The sequence below is a fragment of the Malus domestica genome, chromosome 01 (genome assembly GCF_042453785.1).
Source record: "Malus domestica chromosome 01, GDT2T_hap1".
Taxonomy (NCBI): Eukaryota; Viridiplantae; Streptophyta; class Magnoliopsida; order Rosales; family Rosaceae; genus Malus; species Malus domestica.
In genome coordinates this window covers 27,581,414-27,604,439 of record NC_091661.1, presented here as the reverse complement: position 1 = coordinate 27,604,439, position 23,026 = coordinate 27,581,414, and the positions used below count along the sequence as shown (strand labels likewise).

General features: G+C 37.8%; 3 protein-coding genes across 9 annotated transcripts; all 3 read left to right on the top strand.

Moving 5' to 3' along the window:
- The first annotated feature begins 1,114 nt into the window (after positions 1–1,114).
- On the top strand, positions 1,115–5,910 carry LOC139197922 (ceramide kinase-like). 4 transcript variants are annotated; one of them, XM_070825975.1, is made up of 12 exons: positions 1,115–1,571; positions 1,986–2,105; positions 2,181–2,354; positions 2,483–2,575; positions 2,687–2,779; positions 2,939–3,164; positions 3,404–3,488; positions 4,114–4,263; positions 4,377–4,478; positions 4,700–5,044; positions 5,503–5,569; positions 5,660–5,910. In XM_070825975.1, exons 1-12 carry the CDS (start codon positions 1,386–1,388, stop codon positions 5,795–5,797), a joined length of 1,779 nt encoding a protein of 592 aa, XP_070682076.1. In that variant the 5' UTR covers positions 1,115–1,385; the 3' UTR covers positions 5,798–5,910. The 4 variants fall into 4 exon arrangements, with proteins under 4 accessions (XP_070682076.1, XP_070682059.1, XP_070682068.1 ...); XM_070825958.1 differs by having other exon boundaries at positions 1,947–2,105; XM_070825967.1 differs by having other exon boundaries at positions 1,199–1,571; positions 1,947–2,105; positions 2,187–2,354.
- Positions 5,911–11,858: 5,948 nt separating this feature from the next.
- On the top strand, positions 11,859–16,782 carry LOC103424248 (ceramide kinase-like). 4 transcript variants are annotated; one of them, XM_070825938.1, is made up of 12 exons: positions 11,859–12,496; positions 12,869–12,988; positions 13,068–13,241; positions 13,370–13,462; positions 13,575–13,667; positions 13,827–14,052; positions 14,290–14,374; positions 14,990–15,139; positions 15,253–15,354; positions 15,576–15,920; positions 16,377–16,443; positions 16,532–16,782. In XM_070825938.1, the coding sequence occupies exons 1-12, from the start codon at positions 12,284–12,286 to the stop codon at positions 16,667–16,669; spliced, it is 1,806 nt and encodes a 601-aa protein (XP_070682039.1). In that variant the 5' UTR covers positions 11,859–12,283; the 3' UTR covers positions 16,670–16,782. The 4 variants fall into 4 exon arrangements, with proteins under 4 accessions (XP_070682039.1, XP_070682049.1, XP_070682037.1 ...); XM_070825948.1 differs by having other exon boundaries at positions 11,908–12,496; positions 13,074–13,241; positions 14,287–14,374; XM_070825936.1 differs by having other exon boundaries at positions 11,970–12,496; positions 14,287–14,374.
- A 2,163-nt stretch (positions 16,783–18,945) lies between these two features.
- LOC103453985 (U-box domain-containing protein 35-like) lies at positions 18,946–22,990 on the top strand. Its single transcript, XM_008393576.4, has 10 exons — positions 18,946–19,084; positions 19,388–19,617; positions 19,729–19,850; positions 19,936–20,057; positions 20,354–20,589; positions 20,694–20,938; positions 21,130–21,231; positions 21,327–21,752; positions 21,841–22,590; positions 22,757–22,990. Exons 2-10 carry the CDS (start codon positions 19,422–19,424, stop codon positions 22,937–22,939), a joined length of 2,382 nt encoding a protein of 793 aa, XP_008391798.2. The 5' UTR covers positions 18,946–19,084; positions 19,388–19,421; the 3' UTR covers positions 22,940–22,990.
- Positions 22,991–23,026: the final 36 nt, after the last annotated feature.

The following is a 23,026-nucleotide window of genomic DNA, read 5'->3' as shown; positions in this document are numbered from 1 at the left end:
ATTTAGTCCCCAATATGCTCCTATACTGAATCTATTAAATGATTGAACCACAGTTATCAAGTTGTGGAGAGTATGAGATTAGGGATGGAACCTAAACTCGCTGCGAAGGATGCGATATCACAATCACGAGAAAATTCCCTGGTTTTGTTGGAGCTGTTTTTGCCATCAATAAGAAGGGCGTGCACGCCGGAGCTTGCCACGGATGGACATTTCAGTACTCAGTGAGAAGCCTGGACATGGACGATGTGACGGTTTATACCGTGCTACCGTGACAAGGCTCCGCTTGTCAACAAGAGTCCTGTTATTGCACCGTTCTATTGTCTACGAAATCTGTTACATTAGAGCATGAAAACAACATGCTGTTGCAGTTAATTAGAGTAGGGTTTTTTTTTTTTAGCAAACGATATTATCTACACTAAGATGTGGGATAGTAGGTTACGCCTCACAATGGGTTAGCAATAATGTGGTTCAAATTTCCATGTGGCAATAATCGAACCTAAGACTTCTCACTTACAAGTAAAGAGGAATACCACTAAACTTATAAGTAAAAATGAATATCACTAAACTGTAGTACTAACTGGCAGAGGAGGAGTATTTTAAACTCGGCATTGAGCTAAAATAATTTTCAAGATTGACATAACTCCTCACTTTGGTCCTTAAGATTTGAAATCGATAGAACTGATTATAAGTTTGACCAAATTATTGACAGTGGACCAACTCAATGACCATTTCTACGATTTGAAATCTCAAGAACCAAAGTGAAAAGTTATACCAATCTGATGACCATTTTGAGTAAAAAGACTTTTAAACTCCTCTAATTCAACTCGCAATTTAATATACTCCAATTGATTGTAATTTAGGTAGCGCATAGATCCTTTTTTGTTTGATGTTTTATCATGTTATGTTTTCTAAAAAAAAGAATTTTACTTTTGAAAAAAAATAAAGAAATATTTGGACAATTTAATTTGCAAATTTGTTTTACAATGTGGTATTTTGGACCAATCTAATATATGAGAAGAAATATTGAAGCTTGAATACAAAGATAAGCGCAATGCACTGACCAACAAACTTATAATTTAATTATAAATATAATTTTTACCAGATTTTACTGGTTGGATTTGGCTTCATGCACTGACCAACAAACAATGACCATGGTCAAAGGGTAATAAGAAAATAACCAGAGAAAAGCAAACATGCTAGAAGCCTAGATCTCTGGTTGCAACGGCCCGTTTTCCTGTCGTTTTGTTTCCTTTTGTGGTCAATAAAAGCGCCAAATTCCACTTCGGCCAACGAACGCGATCACCGGTTTTTTGAAATTCCACCTGAAAGTTCTTCCGTTTTCGCCGCCTTCAACATTATCCTTCATATAATTCAAACCTCGTTGAATGGAACGTGATGTAGATTGCTGTATTGAACCAGATGAATCTCCCCCTCTCCCGCACGCGCAGTTTGACGGCGGAGCCACGGCGGCGGCTTTGAGCTGCAGCCTCACCTTGGACCGCGTCGGGGAAGTCCTTCTCTTCTTAAACTCAGATGGGTTGTCTTGGAAATCGCTCGAGCCATTGGAAAATGTATTTAATTTCTCTCCTCTTCTTTCCCTTTTGTTTTTGTCTTTAAATTGATTTATTTGATAGTAAAGTTTCTATTTTTATCAACTCTAGATTGAAATTTGTTCTTAATTGTGTTATAGTTGTGATACTTTCAAATTTTAGTATGGATTCTGGGATTTCTGCTGCTTATTAGGCCTAATGGCAACTGGGTTCTTCTAAATTCTGATTTTTCATCACTTTTGCCTGAGCTTTGTGACAAACATTTTACTTTGTTAATTTATTTACTCGGGATCCTGTATGATTTTTCGGTGGAGCATTTATGATCGTTAATCGATGAGTTGATTATAATGTTTAATCATGAAATTTTGAAATTTTTATTACTGTCTAATATATCAGGATGACTCAACTTGTTTGGGCATCACATTTACTTCAAAGGTTGCAACCGAGATCAAATTTTCCGATGTGTATTCCGTTGAGTTGATCAGCCACGGTTTGATCCATGTACCAAAGGTTTCTAATGCTAGAAGATGCCTTTCTGGTCATCATGAATCTGAGGTTTGTTCAATTCCCATTCTTGGCTATTTTGTTTCACTCCCTCATATGGTATTGATGTCGTTGGCGTTTACATAGGTTCAGGTTTACCGCTTTACAGTGCATGGTTTCCAGCAGTCAAAGACTCTGCCTTCTCTTCGGGTCCTGGCTAAATATACGTTTGGTCATAATGATCTCCAAACATGTCAGATGTGGGTCGATCAGATTAATGCTTCTCTGGCCCTAGAACAGGGGCGACCAAAGAATCTATTGGTATGTTTTGTAGTTTGCCAATTGCTATATCATTATGCTTGTTTGGGTTTTTGAGTCCTTTAGGTGGTTTATCAAAATTGACATAAAGTGGTATTATATTTTTCCAGAATCTTTTTCTGATTGACTAGGTTTTTGTTCATCCAAAGAGTGGGAAGGGAAACGGCTGCAAAATTTGGGACTCGGTGGCTCCTATATTCACCCATGCTAAAGTGAAAACAAAGGTAGAGTTCTAGCTTGTTCAGTTACTCTGTAATGGGAATCAAGACCACAAGCAAACCTATTGAATGTACAAAGTGATCCTTCTTAAATTTGGTTTTCAATTCCAACATCAGGTCATTGTGACCCAAAGGTCAGGGCACGCATATGATATGATGGCATCTATAGGTAACAAAGAGCTTGCTTCATATGACGGAGTTATAGCCATTGTAAGTTATAACTTTCCTAGACTTATTTCAATCTTTGTAAAAGGAACATCTATACTGGCATACTTCTTCAGTTGATGCTATATTGTATTCCTTTTTAGGATTTTGAACTTATTCTATTCCTAATTGTTGATTACTTGGTAATGATTGATGTGGAACTAGGGCGGTGATGGTTTCTTCAATGAAATCCTCAATGGATTTCTTTCTTCAAGGCATAAAGCTCCATACCCGCCAACTCCTTCAGGTTTTCTTCCTTCTGATACATGTCATGACAGTTTCTGTGTTCATGATCCAAATGAAACAGTTATTGGAACTTCTTCTCAGAACATTGAGCAGTCTCCTCTCCTCCCAAGTCCAATCCATGATGGTTCGGGAGACCCAGTTATCAGTATGTATCATAATAATATTTTCCATACACATCAGCTTTGATTTGATTTCTAGTTGTAACTGGTTGTTTTCGTACATATCACTGGATGTATCTAACACTACAAGAATTGAGGATATTTCTTTCCCCATCGGCTGATTGGTTCTGTTGTACAAACATAATATAATAATATATAGTATTTGTATTTGTATTTTCAAATGCCTAAAACATGATTACTGTTTCTCTTTTCGAAAACCCAACAGATGAAGATCCAGAGTTTCCCTTCCCCAATGAGCATTTCAGATTTGGAATTATTCCTGCTGGCTCTACCGATGCCATTGTGATGTGGTACTTCTCTACACTTCTCAGCCAGCATTCAATTTTTTCTGCCTTATTGGGTCTACACTTGCATTACTCACAATGTTCTCCAAATTGATACTTAATTTGAATTGAACATAATTAACCGTTCGACTGTAGTTTACATATATAATGTGGTATTTAGATCGTTTAAATTGCAATATAGTTCACCAACTTACAAAATGCCAAGGAATCTTTCTTGAAATCAGTGTTTATGATAGTGAACCTCTGCTGAGTAGTGATGGATATTAGAAATGTTAATAGATTGCTGCTCTCAATCCTGTTCCAGTATGATTCTTGGTCCTAGATCTTGTAGGAGTTTGTTGAATCCACTTTTTTCAATGTTGCATCAGAAAGCTTGAACTTGAAGTGCCTAATCAAAAGTTGAAACTTCTTTAGGTCTCTTCCTGTTTGTTGTCATGGGGTGTAATTAAGTATATCTCTTATCGTTTATCATATATGAATTCACTATGCACATTTCACAAAAACCGTTAATATTCAATGTGTCTATTGGACATAATAACATATCTCAGTATCATTCAACCTTTATTTCATCTGGTATTGTTCCCTTTGGCCCAATGTAAGGTGTTGACTTTTTTTTTTTTCATTTTGTCAGCACAACTGGTGCTCGAGATCCTATAACATCTACATTTCACATTGTCCTTGGGAAAAGGGTTTCCCTTGATGTAGCCCAAGTTGTAAGGTGGAAAACAACATCTACATCAAAGGTTGAACCTTTTGTGCGCTATGCAGCATCTTTTGCCGGGTAGTTTCTCATTACAATTACTCAATGATATGGATGATGCTCAGGTCTGGAAAATCAGATATTTGATTCTCATTTTAAGTTCTCTAAAATTCCAGATGTTCTATATTTTGTAGGTACGGATTTTATGGAGATGTCATTACTGAGAGTGAAAAATACCGTTGGATGGGTCCGAAAAGATATGATTATGCAGGAACAAGGGTATTTTTAAAGCACCGGTAATTTACTAGTTGGATTTCATATTTTGCTATGTGAGTCCCAAAATCACAAATGTTGGGTCTTAAATCATTCATATGGTCTCTGTGTATTTGTTTCCCAATATACTTTCGCCGTGTAGATTCTCTTCATTAGCTTTCTATGATTGTGACTAACAAGAAATTATCTTTTATTTTAATTAACAACATTGAACCATCTATCTTTTATATGTCGTATCATTCAGGTCCTATGAGGCAGAAGTAGCATATATAGAAGTCAAACCAGAAGGAAAGTCAATTCCTGAAAGAGGAAGTTTGAGCGGTCGCAAGCGACCATTTTGGAGCCCAAATAAATCCGATCAAGCAATATGCCGTGTTAACTGCAAGGTCTGTAGCAGCACCACCCCTTGCTCATATCCAGGAGAAACAAAATGGTCCATATCAAAGGGAAAGTTTCTTAGCATTGGTGCCGCAGTAATTTCCAATAGAAATGAAAGAGCACCTGACGGTTTGGTGGCGGATGCACACCTTTCAGACGGTTTCATGCATCTCATATTGATCAAGGACTGCTCTCATGCTCTCTATCTATGGTAATAATTTATAGCCCCCATCTAAATGCACATTCCTTCATTCTCCCCTTGAGAATTGGATAATAACTGATATTGGTTCCCACATTTAAGCTAGAAAAATATTTCGGGTTTCAAATTGTTGGGATGGGCACATTCGAAGCTGCACCAATCTTTTGACGGCCAAATGATTTTTATGATACATTTGAAAGGCTCCCATTAGTAACATAGCAGTGTAGAGTCGTCTATTTGTTTAGTCTTTTGAAGTGTTCTTCTATGGAGGTTTCGATTCCAAGTTCTTAACCATCTGTCTATAATTCCTCTCACCACCTTAAGAATTATATGTTACAGAGGTTTTTATGCAAAATTCTGAAGATTTTACCTTTTCTTGGCATCAATTATCGTGCATATGTCGATACTTTTTCACTTCTTTATCCACGAAGATCACAGTAAAAATTTTCTTATGTATGATTAATTTGCAGGCATCTTACCCAGCTTGCAAAGAAGGGTGGAAACCCCTTCGACTTCAAGTTTGTTGAACATCACAAGGTATATATTGTTTATTCATCATGTTTTCATCGCTCGTGTTGTCAAATTAATTTCGACTGTAATATTTTTTTGTTCATATGTTTGGTACAGACCACTGCTTTTACGTTCACGTCTTCCGGCAACGAGAGTGTATGGAATTTGGACGGGGAACTCTTTCAAGCACACCAATTATCGGCGCAAGTATTTCGAGGCCTTGTTTGCTTGTTTGCCTCCGGTCCTGAAATTTGATACAACTTTGCCCATGATGTACCTTATTCGTACTTTTTTTGTATTTTCCATTTTCTAGTTTGGTACCCAAATATAAATTTCAAGAAAATAAATCCAACAATTTCATTTCCGAACTTTGATTAGTGTGTATTTTATACGAGCGATATTAGAAAAGGGAAATCTAACGCAAAAGTGAATCCTAACTTTGTCCTCGCAAATTATTAAAGAGCGGAATCCACAGGCTAGAGTTGCATTCCAAAGAAGAAGCTTTCGACTCAACGGGAGTACAAGAACAAGCAGTCCCCAGTGCAGCTACAAACAAGCAGCGAACTAGCTAATCAGGTTGACGGAGTTGCTTTCCAGGGAACAGGCGGGCACCTCAACGGTCATCGATTAGCTAGTTTGCTATGATCAGCTCTCAGATATCGTTGCTACAAAAGATTTGTAGCTGAGATACAACAATGGCTATGCTCTCTAGAGCGTTACATTTGGTAGACATTGATAATATTATTTGCCCATAAGAACTCTGAAGTTAAATGAGTTTGGGTGAGAGCATTCCTAGGATGGGTGACTCCGTGGGAAGTTCTCGTGCCGAAACCCAAGAACAAATCCTTGCGGGTTGGGCCCAAAGCAGACAATATCTTGTCATGTGGATTGGGTCCGGGATGTGACAGAATTTCTCAATGGGGGAACAAGTTTGCAAAAGTTAAATTCCACTAATATTGTCTTAATTCAGAAGATACCAAATCCCGAATCGGTGAGCCATTTTCGACCAATAAGTTTGTGTAATTATTCCTATAAAGTGCTCTCGAAGATATTAACAAATCAACTAAAACCCCTGCTTTATAATATTATTTCTCCATGTCAAAATGCTTTTGTTGAAGGAAGACAGATTCAAGACAACATCATCATTGCCCATGAAGTTTTCCATTTTCTTAAACTCAGAAAGGCGAAACTAAAGTATGATCCGGGAATAAAACTTGATATGAATAAGGCGTATGACCGGGTGGAATGGGATTTTCTTGAGGCTGTCATGGTGAAGATGGGTTTTGATAGGAATTGGGTGAATTTGGTGATGAATTGTGTTACCACGGTGGAGTTTTCAGTTTTGATCAATGGCCATTCGGGAAGGAGATTTAAGCCGACAAGGGGTTTGAGGCAAGGTGACCCACTTTCACCATATTTATTTCTTATTGTTAGTGAGGTGTTGTCTCGTCTAATTCGATATGCTACTGATATGGGATTTGTGGAGGGAATCCGGATTAGTGCTAATGGACCATGCCTTTCTCATCTTCTATTCGCTGATGACACTCTGATTTTCATGAAAGCCACAAGAAGCAACTATCAGAATATTGTGAATCTTCTCAATGCCTAATGTTAAGCTTCCGATCAGGATATTAGTTTGCAAAAGTCAGTTGTTTATTTTAGTGCTAATACTCCAGTTGTGGTTCGTCAAGAACTTTGTGGCATTCTGAATATGCCACAAGTGGAGGACCCAGGGAAATATCTGGGAATCTTGACAGATTGGGGAAGTTCAAAAAAAGAGGCTTTGGCCTATGTAAATGATCGTGTTCTTCGGAACATACAAGGGTGGAAGCAACAATTCCTTTCTCAGGCTGGACGGGAAGTGTTGATTAAGGCGGTTGCTCAAGCAGTGCCTGCTTACCCAATGAACATATTTAAATTTCCTGATTCCTTATGTAATGAGATTGATGCTGCTCTTGCAAGATTTTGGTGGGGTCAAAGAGAAGATGAGAGGAGAATTCACTGGGTTAGTTGGGAAGCTATGGGGTATTCAAAATCCAAGGGAGAAATGAGATTCAGGAATTTGAAAGAGTTTAACATTGCTCTTCTAGTCAAGCAATGTTGGAGATTAATTCATGATCCGAATTCTTTGTGGGCCCAGGTTTTAAAGGATCGATACTTTCCTCATGTCTCATTTTTGGAAGCCAAGAAGGGTGGGCGTGCCTCATGGATATGGTCTAGCTTGATCGAGGGAAGGGAGTTGTTAAAGGGTATGCAATGGCAAGTTATGAGTGGTAATCAAATTAAATTTTGGGTTGATAAATGGGTTCCGAATATTCATTGTGGCCACCCAATTCCTCTTAATGGAGTTGAGGTGGATAGCGAAACGCTTGTTGCTTCTGTTATTCACCCGGTTGACCAGAGATGGGATTTGGAGCCAATTCGCAATTTGATTTCTGATCAGGACTTCAAGGCAATTTCTAACATACAAGTGGGTGATTCCAGGAGGGATGATAGGTTGATATGGTCGGTAGATAGTAAGAGGATTTACATTGTTAAATCTGGTTACAAATAGCTTCGGAATAACAAGGATAAAAGACGAAACTCGAGACCTTCCTCTTCAAGGCTTGTTGATCAGGTGGTGTGGAAAGGGATTTGGAGGTTGGATGCCCCTCCAAAAATTCGTAATTTTTTATCGAGATGAATCAAGGGGGCTATTGCTACGCAGCTGAGCCTTTTTCAAGCGAAGGTGTGTTTTGTCTCCCCATTGCACTATTTGCAATGAGTGTGAGGAGTCTATTAAACATCTATTATTTTTTTGTCCTTGGTTGATTTGGTATGGTTTGGTGGCCCCTTGAATTATAAGGTTGATAAGAATTCTATTACTAATTTTGATGATTGGCTTTGTAAAATGTTTAAGGAGAATTTTGGGGATAAAGCGGAGAGGGAGAGAATTCAAACCCTGTTGGCCTTCACGTGTTGGCATATACGGAAGACTCGATGTAAGTCTATTTTCAACTTTAAACCTCCTTCTCCTATGCAAACTATTCAGGCAATCCAATGTGCTTATGCTATGTTCTTGAAGGCGAAGGAAGGAAACACAATCCATCAAGATGCTAGACCTTTGGTTTAGCAAGATGGTTTTTGGTCTCCACCCCCTCCTAAATGGTGAAAATTAATGTTGATGCGAGTTGGAAGGGGGGAGGGGGAGGGGGGGGTGATGCGATGAAAGTTAAGCACTCAAATTAAACCCTCTTGTTGTCAAATTGTAGTATAAATGCAAGTAGGGATCGTTCTAAACCGGGGATTATGAGGGCTTGCTAAAACCTCTAAACTGACTCAAAAACATAAAAACAAAACTAAAAATGTTTGAATAGACTCAAGGGACTCAAAACAGATTCTAAAGATTCAAAACAACTTAAAAACACTCAAAAATGCCTAAAAACACAAATTGGGCAGATTTGGACTCTAAAACAACTTTGGACGAATTTAGTGTTTTGGCTTGAATCAAAACAGTCAAAAACACAAACAAAACATAAATTTAACACTTTGAAACAAGAAAGTAAAAGGGGGATTTTGGTTTGGATGAATTTGAAATAAACAAGCAAGTTATAAAACTAGGCAAATTATAAAATGAATTTGAGAAATAAAATGAAGGATGGATTAGTTAGAGGTCCGTTCTTCACACATGACACAATTGTACATGAATCGATTTCCAATTGCTATCCAATAAACTATGATGCTCAACACCCCAGATTAACCGTGATGCACAAATTAACCCTCAGATTTTCCTTTACTCATTGAGTTGGATGAATGCATGCAACAACCCAAATCATTCTCTAAAAGTCCCCTATATGAATGCATAATAGAGATACAATCAGATATCATTATGTGCAATGAAAATCATAAGTGTTGACGAGGCAATTATAACTATGAATGCATGATACATTTGCCAAGAATTCAATTAACGCGATTGTGATAAACAACCTTCACTACTCATGAATATAAACTTGTAACGTTTAGGTGAAACTCATTTATATTCTAGCATCTAATTCATGCATGAAAACTAAGTATGCATCCTTAATAAACATACAAGAATCAGTTATGAATAAAATAGATAATTGAATTGCAATCACAACTTATCAAATCACAATTGGAAGAAATCAATTCATATCTCAAGCATGTTCATGGCTTCAAACTTCCCCCTAACTAAATAAGGGTTTAGCCACTCATAATTGCAACAAAATTAGAAAATGAATTTAAACATTGGAAACAAAAGAAGGAAAACACCTAAATGCTCAAACGATCCAAGTTGACAGCACGCACGTCCAAGCACTTTCCTTTCCTTCCTTTGCTACGGCACAAGGTGTTGGTGAGTGTTTGAAGGTTTGGTTGTATGGAGGAATGGATGTGTTTGGATGAAGGTTGTGTTGAAATGGGAGTGAATGATCTAAAAATATATCAACTAAATTTATGTTACACACACTTCCTTTTATAGAGGAAGTGCAAGGCAATGGAGGGGGACATGGAGTGGTGTTGAAATGATTCAAAGGTGAAAGTGAAGGTGAAGTAATGATGCAAAGCATGGGTAAAATGGAGTGGTGTTGAAATGATTCAAAGATGAAAGTGAAGTAATGATGCAAAGGTGAAAGTGAAAGTGAAGTAATGATGCAAAACATGGGTAAAATGGAGTGGTGTTGAAATGATTCAAAGGTGAAAGTGAAGTAATGATGAAAAGCATGGGGGGTAAAATAGAGTAGTGTTGAAATGAGTCAAGGGTTAAGATGGAGTGATGATTGATGCAAGAAATTTGGAATGATGGAGGGAACAAGGGTGGTGCAAGGCAATGAGTGAATGAAATAAACAATGAAAGTTGTTGGAACTTAGGGACATTGAGGATTAGGAAAGATTAAATCAAGGTAATCTTGACTCGTGTTTCTTCTTTGGTTACTAAGCTCTTTGTCCTTAATTCTTCTTTCTTTTTAACACATTCCAAGCCTCTTTAGTCTTCAATTTCGTCCATCCACCTTGCTCCATGCATGTGCTACCATTCCAAGCCCAAAACTGTTCCAAAATGCATCAAAATGCACCTTATTGCTATATAAGGCCTATGGACCTACAAACACACGAAAATAGCTTAAAATACATAATTAACTAAGAAATAACAACATAAATACATGAGAACAAGCTAACTCAGTCGCATAAATATGCTCCTATCAGGGTTTCAAATAGCTATATGGGTGTTGTGATGAGAGATTCGAGGAATAGATATTTAAAAATAAGAAGAAAGGAAGTGCAGGCCCCCGATGCAGTTGTTGCCGAAGCTTTGGCGGTGTTGGAAGGGTGTTGTTTGGCTCAACAAAGCAACTATTCTCATATAATGGTTGAATCTGATTGTAAGCAAATCATTTCTTATTTAAATGGTGATGTTGAAAATTGCAGTTGGGAGATATACCCCATTCTGAGCCGCATACGGCCATTGGGGGGTTTATTTCTCAATTGCGTTTGGTCATGGGTGTCAAGATCTGGGAATGAAGCGGCGAACTTTGTCGCTAGATGTCGTGGAGCGGAGATGAGCAATTACGTCTAGGTCGACAGGCCCCATCTTCGTTGGTGAGAATTTTGAACAAAGACGGATTACCATGTCCTCATTTTTAGTTAGGGATGGCAACAGATCGGTTTGGGGACGGAAATGCTATATCCATCCCCATACCCATGAAAATTAACCATATCCATAACCGTAAATTAATCATCGGGTATTATCCATAACCATACCCACCGGATAACGGATTTCTCATCGGTTAACGGTTATATCCATCTTCATTAATACAAAAAATATATTCGCCCAATTGACGCATGATAATTTAGTAAATATTAATTTCATCATTAAATATTTGATGTATAAAATAATTTGATTAATGGATCTTGTGGAACATAAAAATTAAAGCTAAACATTGATAATGTTGGTTGATCTTTGATATCTCGCATGAATACTATTAAATTCTCATAGATTTTGATTCATATCAAAACTTTTGAACTTTGCCACAAAATAAAACTCACACAATGCAATTTTTGTATTCTCAAGATAACGGATTCGGTGAATAATGAAATACATATATATACATATAATTATATTATATAGTATTCGGTTCGGATTCGGGTACGGATATGGATTAGGGACCTCTATAATCATATCCAAAACCATAACCGAATAATATTCACGGTTTTTTCCCATACCCAAAATATACCCGAATTTTCATACCTAAATCCAATCCATTCGGACGGTTATCCACGATTATCATCGAATTTAACGGTTAGAAGTATCATCTCTATTCTTAGTTTGGGCTGTTTGCGGGATGTGGAAGACGTGTTAGCTTTGTTTGGCTGCGTCTTTTGTTTTTCCCCTTCTTGCTTGGTTTTTTGTTGGTCAGATGCTTCTGACTTTCGGTTGTATCTGGTGGCTGTTTGGCTTTGAATGAATTTCCTTTTTACCAAAAAAAAAAACCAGAATAGTAGAAAGCAGAAGCAATCCAGACTCGAAAAACAGAACAGGTTTTTACAATTCTTTTGAAACACAATGGCAAAACACAAAATCCTCATAAACCAAACAAAAAAGGCGAATCAAGTTTCTTTCTTTTCATATTCTTGGGGATTTTCTCGGCAACCAAACAGAACAAAAATACAAACTGATCAAACAAGGAAAGAGAAATTAGAATCATCACCTCTCGGCCCTGCATAAAATCCCAAAAGAGGCACCAAATTATGATGCCTTATGCACCCCAAAAGCCGAACAACTTCACCACCTTGAACTTTTGCAGTGCAAACAGGCCTCAAAAACCTCAGCAACTGCGGAGCCACGGTGGAGCCACGGCGGCGGCTTTGAGCCGCAGCCTCACCTTGGACCGCGTCGGGGAAGTCCTTCTCTCCTTAAACTCAGATGGGTTGTCTTGGAAATCGCTCGAGCCATTGGAAAATGTATTTAATTTCTCTCCTCTTCTTTCCCTTTTGTTTTTGTCTTCAAATTGATTTATTTGATAGTAAAATTTCTATTTTTATCAACTCTAGATTGAGATTTGTTCTTAATTGTGCTACACTTGTGATACTTTTGAATTTTAGTATGGATTCTGGGATTACTGCTGCTTATTAGGCCTAATGGCAACTGGGTTCTTCTAAATTTCTGATTTTTCATCACTTTTGCCTGAGCTTGCCTGAGCTTTGTGAACATTTTACTTTGTTAATTTATTTACTCGGGATCCTGTATTATTATTCGGTGAAGCATTTATGATCGTTAATCGATGAGTTGATTATACCGTTTAATCATGAAATTTTGAAATTTTTACTTCAAAGGTTGCAACCGAGATCAAATTTTCCGATGTGTATTCCGTTGAGTTGATCAGCCACGGTTTGATCCATGTACCAAAGGTTTCAAATGATAGAAGATGCCTTTCGGATCGTCATGAATCTGAGGTTTGTTCAATTCCCATTCTTGGCTATTTTGTTTCACTCCCTCATATGGTATTTATTGATGTCGTTGGTGTTTACATAGGTTCAGGTTTACCGCTTTACAGTGCATGGTTTCCAGCAGTCAAAGACTCTGCCTTCTCTTTGGGCCCTGGCTGCATACACATTTGGTCATAATGATCTCCAAACATGTCAGATGTGGGTCGATCAGATTAATGCTTCTCTGGCCCTAGAACAGGGGCGACCAAAGAATCTGTTGGTATGTTTTGTAGTTTGCCAATCGCTTTATCATTATGCTTGTTTGGGTTTTTGAGTCCTTTAGGTGGTTTATCAAAATTGGCATAAAGTGGTATTATATTTTTCCGGAATCTTTTTCTGATTGACTAGGTTTTTGTTCATCCAAAGAGTGGGAAGGGAAACGGCTGCAAAATTTGGGACTCGGTGGCTCCTATATTCTCCCATGCTAAAGTGAAAACAAAGGTAGAGTTCTAGCTTGTTCATTTACTCCTGTAATGGGAATCAAGACTACAAGCAAACCTATTGAATGTACAACGTGATCCTTCTTAAATTTTGTTTTCAATTCCAACATCAGGTCATTGTGACCCAAAGGTCAGGGCATGCATATGATATGATGGCATCTATAGGTAACAAAGTGCTTGCTTCATATGACGGAGTTATAGCCGTTGTAAGTTATAACTTTCCTAGACTTATTTCAATCTTTGTAAAAGGAACATCTATACTGGCATACTTCTTCAGTTGATGCTATATTGTATTACTTCTTAGGATTTTGAACTTATTCTATTCCTAATTGTTGATTACTTGGTAATAATTGATTTGGAACTAGGGCGGTGATGGTTTCTTCAATGAAATCCTCAATGGATTTCTTTCTTCAAGGCATAAAGCTCCATACCCGCCAACTCCTTCAGGTTTTCTTCCTTCTGATACATGTCATGACAGTTTCTGTGTTCATGATCCAAATGAAACAGTTATTGGAACTTCTTCTCAGAACATTGAGCAGTCTCCTCTCCTCCCAAGTCCAATCCACGATGGTTCGGGAGCCCCTGTTATCAGTATGTATCATAATAATATTTTCCATACACATCAGCTTTGATTTTTAGTTGTAACTGGTTGTTTTCGTACATATCACTGGATGTATCTAACACTACAAGAATTGAGGATATTTCTTCCCCCATCGGCTGATTGGTTCTGTTGTACAAACATGATATAATAGTATATAGTATTTGTACTTGTATTTTCTAATGCCTAAAACATGATTACTGTTTTTTCTCTTTTCAAAAACCCAGCAGATGAAGATCCAGAGTTTCCCTTCCCCAATGAGCATTTCAGATTTGGAATTATTCCTGCTGGCTCTACCGATGCCATTGTGATGTGGTACTTCTCTACACTTCTCAGCCAGCATTCAAAATTTTCTGCCTTATTGGGTCTAGACTTGCATTACCCACATGTCCAAATTGATACTTAATTTGAATTGAACATAATTAACCGTTTGACTGTAGTTTACATACATAATGTGGTATTTAGATCGTTTAAATTGTAATATAGTTCACCAACTTACAAAATGCCAAGGATCTTTCTTGAAATTAGTGTTTATGATAGTAAACCTCTGCTGAGTAGTGATGGATATTAGAAATGTTAATAGATTGCTGCTCTCGATCCTGTTCCAGTATGATTCTTGGTCCTAGATCTTGTAGGAGTTTGTTGAATCCACTTTTTTCAGTGTTGCATCAGAAATCTTGAACTTGAAGTGCCTAATCAGAATGTGAAACTTCTTTAGGTCTCTTCCTGTTTGTTGTCATGGGTTTATTTAAGTATATCTCTTATCGTTTATCATATATGAATTCACTATGCACATTTCACAAAACCCATTAATATTCAGTGTGTCTATTGGACATAATAACATATCTCAGTATCTTTCTACCTTTATTTCATCTGGTATTGGTCCCTTTGGCCCAATGTAAGGTGTTCACTTTTTTTTCATTTTGTCAGCACAACTGGTGCTCGAGATCCTATAACATCTACATTTCACATTGTCCTTGGGAAAAGGGTTTCCCTTGATGTAGCCCAAGTTGTAAGGTGGAAAACAACATCTACATCAAAGGTTGAACCTTTTGTGCGCTATGCAGCATCTTTTGCCGGGTAGTTTCTCATTACAATTAGTCAATGATATGGATGATGCTCTGGTCTGGAAAATCAGATATTTGATTCTCATTTTAAGTTCTCTAAAATTCCAGATGTTCTATTTTTTGTAGGTATGGATTTTATGGAGATGTCATTACTGAGAGTGAAAAATACAGTTGGATGGGTCCGAAAAGATATGATTATGCAGGAACAAGGGTATTTTTAAAGCACCGGTAATTTACTAGTTGATTTCATATTTTGCTATGTGAGTCCCAAAATCATGAATGTTGGGTCTTAAATCATTCATATGGTCTCTGTGTATTTGTTTCCCAATATACTTTCACCGTGTAGATTCTCTTCATTAGCTTTATATGATTGTGACTAACAACAAATTATCTTTTATTTCAATTAACAACATTGAACCATCTATCTTTATATATGTTGTATCATTCAGGTCCTATGAGGCAGAAGTAGCATATATAGAAGTCAAACCAGAAGGAAAGTCAATTCCTGAAAGAGGAAGTTTGAGCGATCACAAGCGACCATTTTGGAGCCCAAATAAATCCGATCAAGCAATATGCCGTGTTAACTGCAAGGTCTGTAGCAGCACCACCCCTTGCTCATATCCAGGAGAAACAAAATGGTCCATATCAAAGGGAAAGTTTCTTAGCATTGGTGCCGCAGTAATTTCCAATAGAAATGAAAGAGCACCTGATGGTTTGGTGGCCGATGCACACCTTTCAGACGGTTTCATGCATCTCATATTGATCAAAGACTGCTCTCATGCTCTCTATCTATGGTAATAATTTATTGCCCCCATCTAAATGCACATTCCTTCCTTCTCCCCTTGAGAATTGGATAATTACTGATATCGGTTCCCAAATTTAAGCTAGAAAAATATTTCGAGTTTCAAATTGTTGGGATGGGCACATTCGGAGCCGCACCAGTCTTTTGACGGCCAAATGATTTTTATGATACATTTGAAAGGCTCCCATTAGTAACATGGCAGTCTAGAGTCGTCTATTTGTTTAGTCTTCTGAAGTGTTCTTCTATGGAGGTTTCGATTTCAAGTTCTTAACCATCTGTCTATAATTCCTCTCACCACCTTAAGAATTATCTGTTACAGAGGTTTTTATGCAAAATTCTGAAGATTTTACCTTTTCTTGGCATCAACTATCGGGCATATTCGATACTTTTTTGCTGCTTTATCCATGAAGATCATACTAGAAGTTTCTTATGTATGATTAATTTGCAGGCATCTTACCCAGCTTGCAAAGAAGGGCGGAAACCCCTTCGATTTCAAGTTTGTTGAACACCACAAGGTATATATGTTTATTCATCATGTTTTCATCGCTCGTGTTGTCAAATTAATCTCGACTGTAATATTTTTTGTTCATATGTTTGGTACAGACCACTGCTTTTACGTTCACATCTTCCGGCAACGAGAGTGTATGGAATTTGGACGGGGAACTCTTTCAAGCACACCAATTATCGGCGCAAGTATTTCGAGGCCTTGTTAGCTTGTTTGCCTCCGGTCCTGAAATTTGATACAACTTTGCCCATGATGTACCATATTCATACTTTTTTTGTATTTTCCATTTTCTAGTTTGGTACCCAAATATAAATTCCAAGAAAATAAATCCAACAATTTCATTTCCGAACTTTGATTAGTGTGTATTTTATACAAGCGATATTGGAAATGGAAAATCTAACGCAAAGGTGAATCCTAACTTTGTCCTCGCAAATTATTAAAGAGCGGAATCCACATGCTAGAGTTGCATTCCAAAGAAGAAGCTTTCGACTCAACGGGAGTACAAGAACAAGCAGTCCCCGGTGCAGCGACAAACAAGCAGCGAACTAGCTAGTCAGGCTGACGGAGTTGCTTTCCGGGGAACAGGCGGGCACCTCAACTGTCATCGATTAGCTAGTTCGCTATGATCAGCTCTCAGATATCATTGCTACAAAAGATTTGTAGCTGAGATACAACAATGGCTATGCTCTCTAGAGCGTTACATTTGGTAGACATTGATAATATTATTTGCCTATATATCTTCTCTGTGTACACAACCAAGGTTCACGTGAACTTGACGGTGCAACAAATTTGTAGTAGTGATGGACAAAAACACTTTCAAATAATAAAAAATCGCTTCTGATCATGTTTGACAAGAAGTTTACATATACTTTTTGTGAGCATCTGCTCTATTTTTTAAGAAAAGTCCACAGTGTGGCTCAAAGAAAACAAGACGACCTAGCAACCTACCAACAAAATGCAATAGAAAATGGTTATATCAAAGTTGGTGTTGAATCGACATGCATGGAAAAGGTTGAGCTAATAAGTCAAAAGCTTCAAATGTCGTACTCTTGGACGAGTCCACGGTAATTGTTGGTCGTCGACACCAACTAAATACTTTATTAAGCAAGGAAAAATGATAGACCAACTAAATTAAACAAAAAAAATTCATATTTCTCCCATTGGACTTCGATTTTTTGATAGACCAATTCTTGTCATGTTTGTTTCCCTTGCTACCACATACATTGGACTTCGATTTTTTGAAGGATCATTCTTATGCAAATGTTTGATTATTTCTATCATATTTTCATATGTAATGTCGTGGCCTTGGCCAACAAAAGTTGGTTCAGTTGGTAAGGACGTGTATGTGGTTAATCTTTAATCCAAGGTCGAACCCCGCCATCGATTCTTGTTGGTGCACGTTATGTAAATTATTACGTAAATTCATACCAATGACAATTGGCAATTAGGTATCACGTGTAAGTTCTTACGACTTGAGGTTGTAGGTATGCCCTAATAGTGATAATAGCCAACCTCCCTCTAAACTTTTATGTTACTAGAAAAAAGCATGTCATGGTCTTGGACAATTTATACACAGAAAATTAATAATTAATTCAAAATATTGAAGTCCAAATTTTAATGTAAAACCAACAATTTTTCTTTTTCATATGCGTAGAGAATCAGGATCATAATAGTTTTAATACTCATATTTCAGAAACTAATCGAGTAAACATACCACTAAGGCAATGACTTACGCAAGATGAATATAATTTATATAAACCACTCACTCTGGGATTAATTGAATGGTTTTAAATTCTAATTAAGATTATGCATTCTGATTCAGTGCTATTATGAGATGAGATCTTCTGCACCCAAATACCCCTGTGGTCTCTCTGTGTCTTCCTTAATTGGCTGATGATTTGATTTATTATTTATTATTTTAATTATGATCAAGTTAACATTAATTATGTTTAGTTCAAAAACCAAAGGCACAGAGAGGCCACAAGGGTATTTGAGTGCAGAAGATCTCATCTCTGCTATTATAAATATACATACATGCTAAGAAATTTCGTCCAGATTCTAAGAAACAACTAGTTAAGTTCTCTGTACCAGCTGCTAATATAATATATGATGTGTGTGTGTGTGTGTGTATATATATATGGGGAAATTGCGGTTGTAATATTTTAGCATGCGAAGGTCTCTATCCCCTCGTGACTTCTGATAGTGCCTAATTACTAATTAATTGGCAGATAAATAGGAGAAAATTCATGGTGGTTTCCGCCCCGGAGCATCGAATTTGCTCTTATCCTAAGCCTTTTAGGTAAGAGTCCAAAGGCGGTGGATTTTCAAACGCTTCCGCGAAGCAGTAATATAGATTATTACAATTATAAATACAAAAACAAGTTTTACGTTGCGTTGAAAACAAACAGAAACTTAAAAGTCGTACCAGAATCAAACATACCTTGGTGGGGTTGCATTTCTCAAGTCATCTGCTTCTGACCAGCTATAACTTATTCCAAATTTCCATTTTTGCAAATGGTGGTTGAATGTCAACGTGTTTTTGAATGTCAACGTGTTTTTCCAGAGAGATATATTGATGGGTTTTTGTTCTTTTCTCATGAGGAGTTGAGCAAGTGCTTCAAGTCTGATGAGTCTTGAAGCTTGAGCAGCTGGTATGTTTTTTTTTTGTTTTCTGTGCATTACTTTTCTGGGGTTTTGAGTTTTTGTTGTTCTTTTGAACTTTTGAGTGCCACTTCGTGGAATTTTATATTTATATGGGAAGCAGAAAGTGATTTCCGCACACTTGTTTTCTTTCTTTGCACACCCCTAGTGATTTCCGCACCCTCGTTTTCTTTCAGATTTTTTATTTTTTATTTTTTTGGTAGTTTGAGCATTATTTCAATTTGCTAATTTGTTGTGTTGGAAATGCTGATTTATTTGGTTGTGCTATTGTGCTTTGTTTCTACATGGTACAGAGGATTTCCAGTTCCACAGAGGAGAGTCAGATAGATGGATGGGAGTGAAATTACTGAAGGAGGTGAAAATATTCAACCTTCTTCTCTTTCAATTGTTGGCATTGCTGTCAGTGGGGACAGAAATAGCAAATACATAGTTAGGTGGGCTCTGGATAAGTTTGTTCCGGAGGGAAATGTTTTCTTCAAGTTGATTCATGTCCGGGAAAGGATCACCGGAGTTCCAACACCAAGTAAGCTTTGCTTCTTCGAGTTCATGTGTCGCGAAACAATTGAATCTCATGTCTTGAACATTTTTCATTTTCTATTATGTTTAGAAATTCTTGTTCTTGTTGTGATTGTAGTGGGAAGTCTGATTCCTATTTCGCGAGTACGAGAGGACGTAGTAGCTGCCTATCGAAAGGAAATGGAGTGGCAGGCGAGTGAAATGCTTGTTCCATACAAGAAAATGTGTGCTTATAGGAAGGTAAATTAACTTTCTTATTCTGTGAAGTTTGATAGTAAGAAAATCGGAGGTGACAAAAGCGTAATCCACTATATTTTAAATGCAGGTGCAAGTAGAAGTTGCACTTGCTGAATCAGATGACGTTGCAAATGCAATAGCAGAAGAGGTTGCTGAGTCTGCTATAAGCAATCTCGTCTTAGGTGCCCCATCTCGTGGCATGTTTAAAAGGTATTTTGCTGAAATGCAGGTGTTCAAATGGATTAACACTTGTTGGACCTTGCTAATCATTTGTTAGTTATTCAAATTTTCTTCTTGTCTCTTTGGTCCCCGAGCATATGTGATTTGGTTATAAAACTTTCAGGTTGTCGTTATAAATCACGTCTGCCTGCACTCACACATGCAAGCGCAAATTAATATTACTAATTAGGAACATAGAGAACCATCCATGTATCTGCTTTGTATTTTGTGAGCAATTGTGTCAGAATTGCCTTCTGAGTGATCATGTTAACAATTAATGCTCTTAGGAAACAAAAGGGACTCTCCTTAAAAATCTCAGCCTGCACTCCAAGATCTTGCACGGTGTATGCTGTTTCAAAAGGAAAGTTGTCATCCCTACGTGCATCTGATCCCGCTGTTTCAAAAGGAAAGCTGTCATCCCTACGCACATCTGATTCTGAGTCAGTAGGAAGCATCAAAGATGACAACAGTGACACATGTTCTATCAGCAGTTCTTCGAGTTACACGTCTAGCTTACAGACAGGTACGATACTTGACTAGGGTTGAGTGCCATCTTCATATGTCGTGCGCTAATAGTGCTACCTATGCAAGCAGATGAATATTTAATTCTGGTCTTCTGTTTTTCAGGCACAGATGGCAGCTCGGTTGGTTCATACTCTCATTTCCGTTCTCCTCCTCTGACAGTGCAGCGATTTCAATCTCTTACAAATATCAACAAGACCCTTCTTCGTACAAAGACAAATTCAAATGACACCATCCATTCTAGATGCCAATCTCAGGATCTTGGAAGCTTTGTTGCAGATAACCAGTCATGGACTTCAGATCAAGTGTCCACCTCAGACGTGGTTACAGATTATTCATCGGAGAGCCAGGTAGCACTTCCTGACTTCTTTTGACTTGGTTAAATGGTGCTTCTCAATGAATCATGCAGAAAAAGACATAGTTGGAATTTCATTTATGAGATGTGGTTTACAAATTACATTGTTGGTAGTTCTCTTTGATTTCAACAATATGAGAGTTGTATGTTTTTCAGTATTGATTGTATTGATCAATTTCCACGCAGGCGACTATCAACCTCGAGATAGAAAAGCTGAGAATTGAACTCAGACATGTCAAAGGAATGTATGCAATGGCTCAAAGTGAGACTATGGATGCTTCTAGGAAGGTAGGCATTCTTATCCTTGTTGACAGCAGAAAATACTTCATGATCCTTAAGATCTTTAATTTGGATGGTAAGAAAATTTTCTTTTTGATAATCAGATAAATGATTTAACTAAACGCCGGTTTGAAGAAGCATTAAGGCTCAAGGAGATAAACTCCATGGAGGAGAAAGCGAAAGTATTTGCAACAAAAGAAAAGGAGAAGTATGAATCTGCTATGAGGGAAGCTGATTACATGAAAGAGTGTGTCGAAAGAGAAGTTTCACTAAGGAGAGAAGCAGAGATGAAAGCCATGCATGGTGCCAAGGAGAACGAAAAACTTGAAAATGCACTTGTAGGTCCTGTGTTATACCAGAAGTTCTCGTGGGATGAGATTGTTACAGCCACCTCATCTTTCTCCGAGGATCATAAGATTGGAATGGGAGCATACGGAAATGTCTATAAATGCAGCTTTCATCATACAACTGCAGCAGTGAAAGTCCTTCACTCTATAGAGAATCACCAAACTAAGCAATTCCAGCAGGAGGTAAGCGACAATCATGACATAAAGCGGTAAACTTATTATCCTTCCTGCATGTACTGAACACTAATTTACATTTCGTTTTGGCTTGCAGCTTGAGATCTTGAGCAAAATCCGCCATCCCCATTTGCTTCTCCTTCTCGGAGCATGTCCTGATCACAGTAGCCTAGTCTACGAGTACATGGAAAGCGGTAGCTTGGAGGACAGGTTGCTGCAGAAAAACGGTACACCTCCTATTCCTTGGTTTGAGAGGTTCCGAATTGCTTGGGAGATAGCCTCAACTCTCGTCTTTCTTCACAGCTCAAAGCCAAAACCAATCATCCATCGTGATCTGAAACCAGCCAATATCTTGCTAGATCATAAACTTGTGAGCAAGATTGGCGACGTTGGCCTTGCCACAATGCTTAATTCAGATCCTTCTACGTCCAGTATATACAATGACACAGGGCCTGTTGGCACTCTCTCTTACATAGACCCCGAGTACCAAAGGACAGGAATAATCTCTCCACAATCGGATGTTTATGCTTTCGGAATGGTGATCTTGCAGTTGCTTACTGCAAAACCAGCAAGAGCTATAACACATCTGGTAGAAACAGCTGTTAACGATAAAAATTTAATGGATATTTTGGACCCTAAAGCCGGTCTTTGGCCAATGGAAGAGACAAGGCAGTTGGCTGAATTGGGATTGAGCTGCGCAGAGCTTCGACGCATAGACAGACCTGACTTGAAAGAACAAGTAGTTCCTTTACTTGAGAGATTGAAGGAGGTTGCTTATGCAGCGAAAAATTCAGCTTCTGCGGTTCATTGCCTACCTCCTAACCACTTCATCTGTCGAATTCTTAAGGTACACATAATCGCTCGCAGTTCGATGTCAAATTCTTACCGTTAAACGCCACATTAGTGAGTCTCGATGCGTGACAATTGTGTTTGATCCACATATCCAAAATAAAGAATACATAGTTTCATGCAATAACTCCACCTAGTAATCTGTATGCTATCTTTTGTTGCAGGATGTGATGAATGAGCCTTGTGTGGCGGCAGATGGTTACACTTACGACCGTAAAGCGATCGAGACATGGCTCGAAGAGAACGATAACTCGCCGGTGACAAATGTGCCATTGCCAAACAAGAATGTAATGCCAAATTATACTCTTCTTTCTGCAATTATGGAGTGGAAGTCCAGAGAACAATAGCATCTTCCTTTGTTAAGTAGTTGAATTTGTCCATGGTTTCAAATTTCAATGGAGTTTCTGTTTCATCCAACAACTAAAAAAAGTATA

Coding starts and splice junctions, on each gene's coding strand:
- LOC103453985 (XM_008393576.4), top strand. CDS start 19,422: ATGGATGGGAGTGAAATTACTGAAGGAGGTGAAAATATTCAACCTTCT. Junction 20,058..20,353: donor TCTCGTGGCATGTTTAAAAG/GTATTTTGCTGA, acceptor TAATGCTCTTAG/GAAACAAAAGGGACTCTCCT. Junction 21,753..21,840: donor CTAAGCAATTCCAGCAGGAG/GTAAGCGACAAT, acceptor TTTGGCTTGCAG/CTTGAGATCTTGAGCAAAAT.
- LOC103424248 (XM_070825936.1), top strand. CDS start 12,284: ATGATGCCTTATGCACCCCAAAAGCCGAACAACTTCACCACCTTGAAC. Junction 12,989..13,067: donor CGGATCGTCATGAATCTGAG/GTTTGTTCAATT, acceptor GTGTTTACATAG/GTTCAGGTTTACCGCTTTAC. Junction 13,463..13,574: donor ATGCTAAAGTGAAAACAAAG/GTAGAGTTCTAG, acceptor TTCCAACATCAG/GTCATTGTGACCCAAAGGTC.
- LOC139197922 (XM_070825958.1), top strand. CDS start 1,386: ATGGAACGTGATGTAGATTGCTGTATTGAACCAGATGAATCTCCCCCT. Junction 2,576..2,686: donor ATGCTAAAGTGAAAACAAAG/GTAGAGTTCTAG, acceptor TTCCAACATCAG/GTCATTGTGACCCAAAGGTC. Junction 4,264..4,376: donor TATGCAGCATCTTTTGCCGG/GTAGTTTCTCAT, acceptor TATATTTTGTAG/GTACGGATTTTATGGAGATG.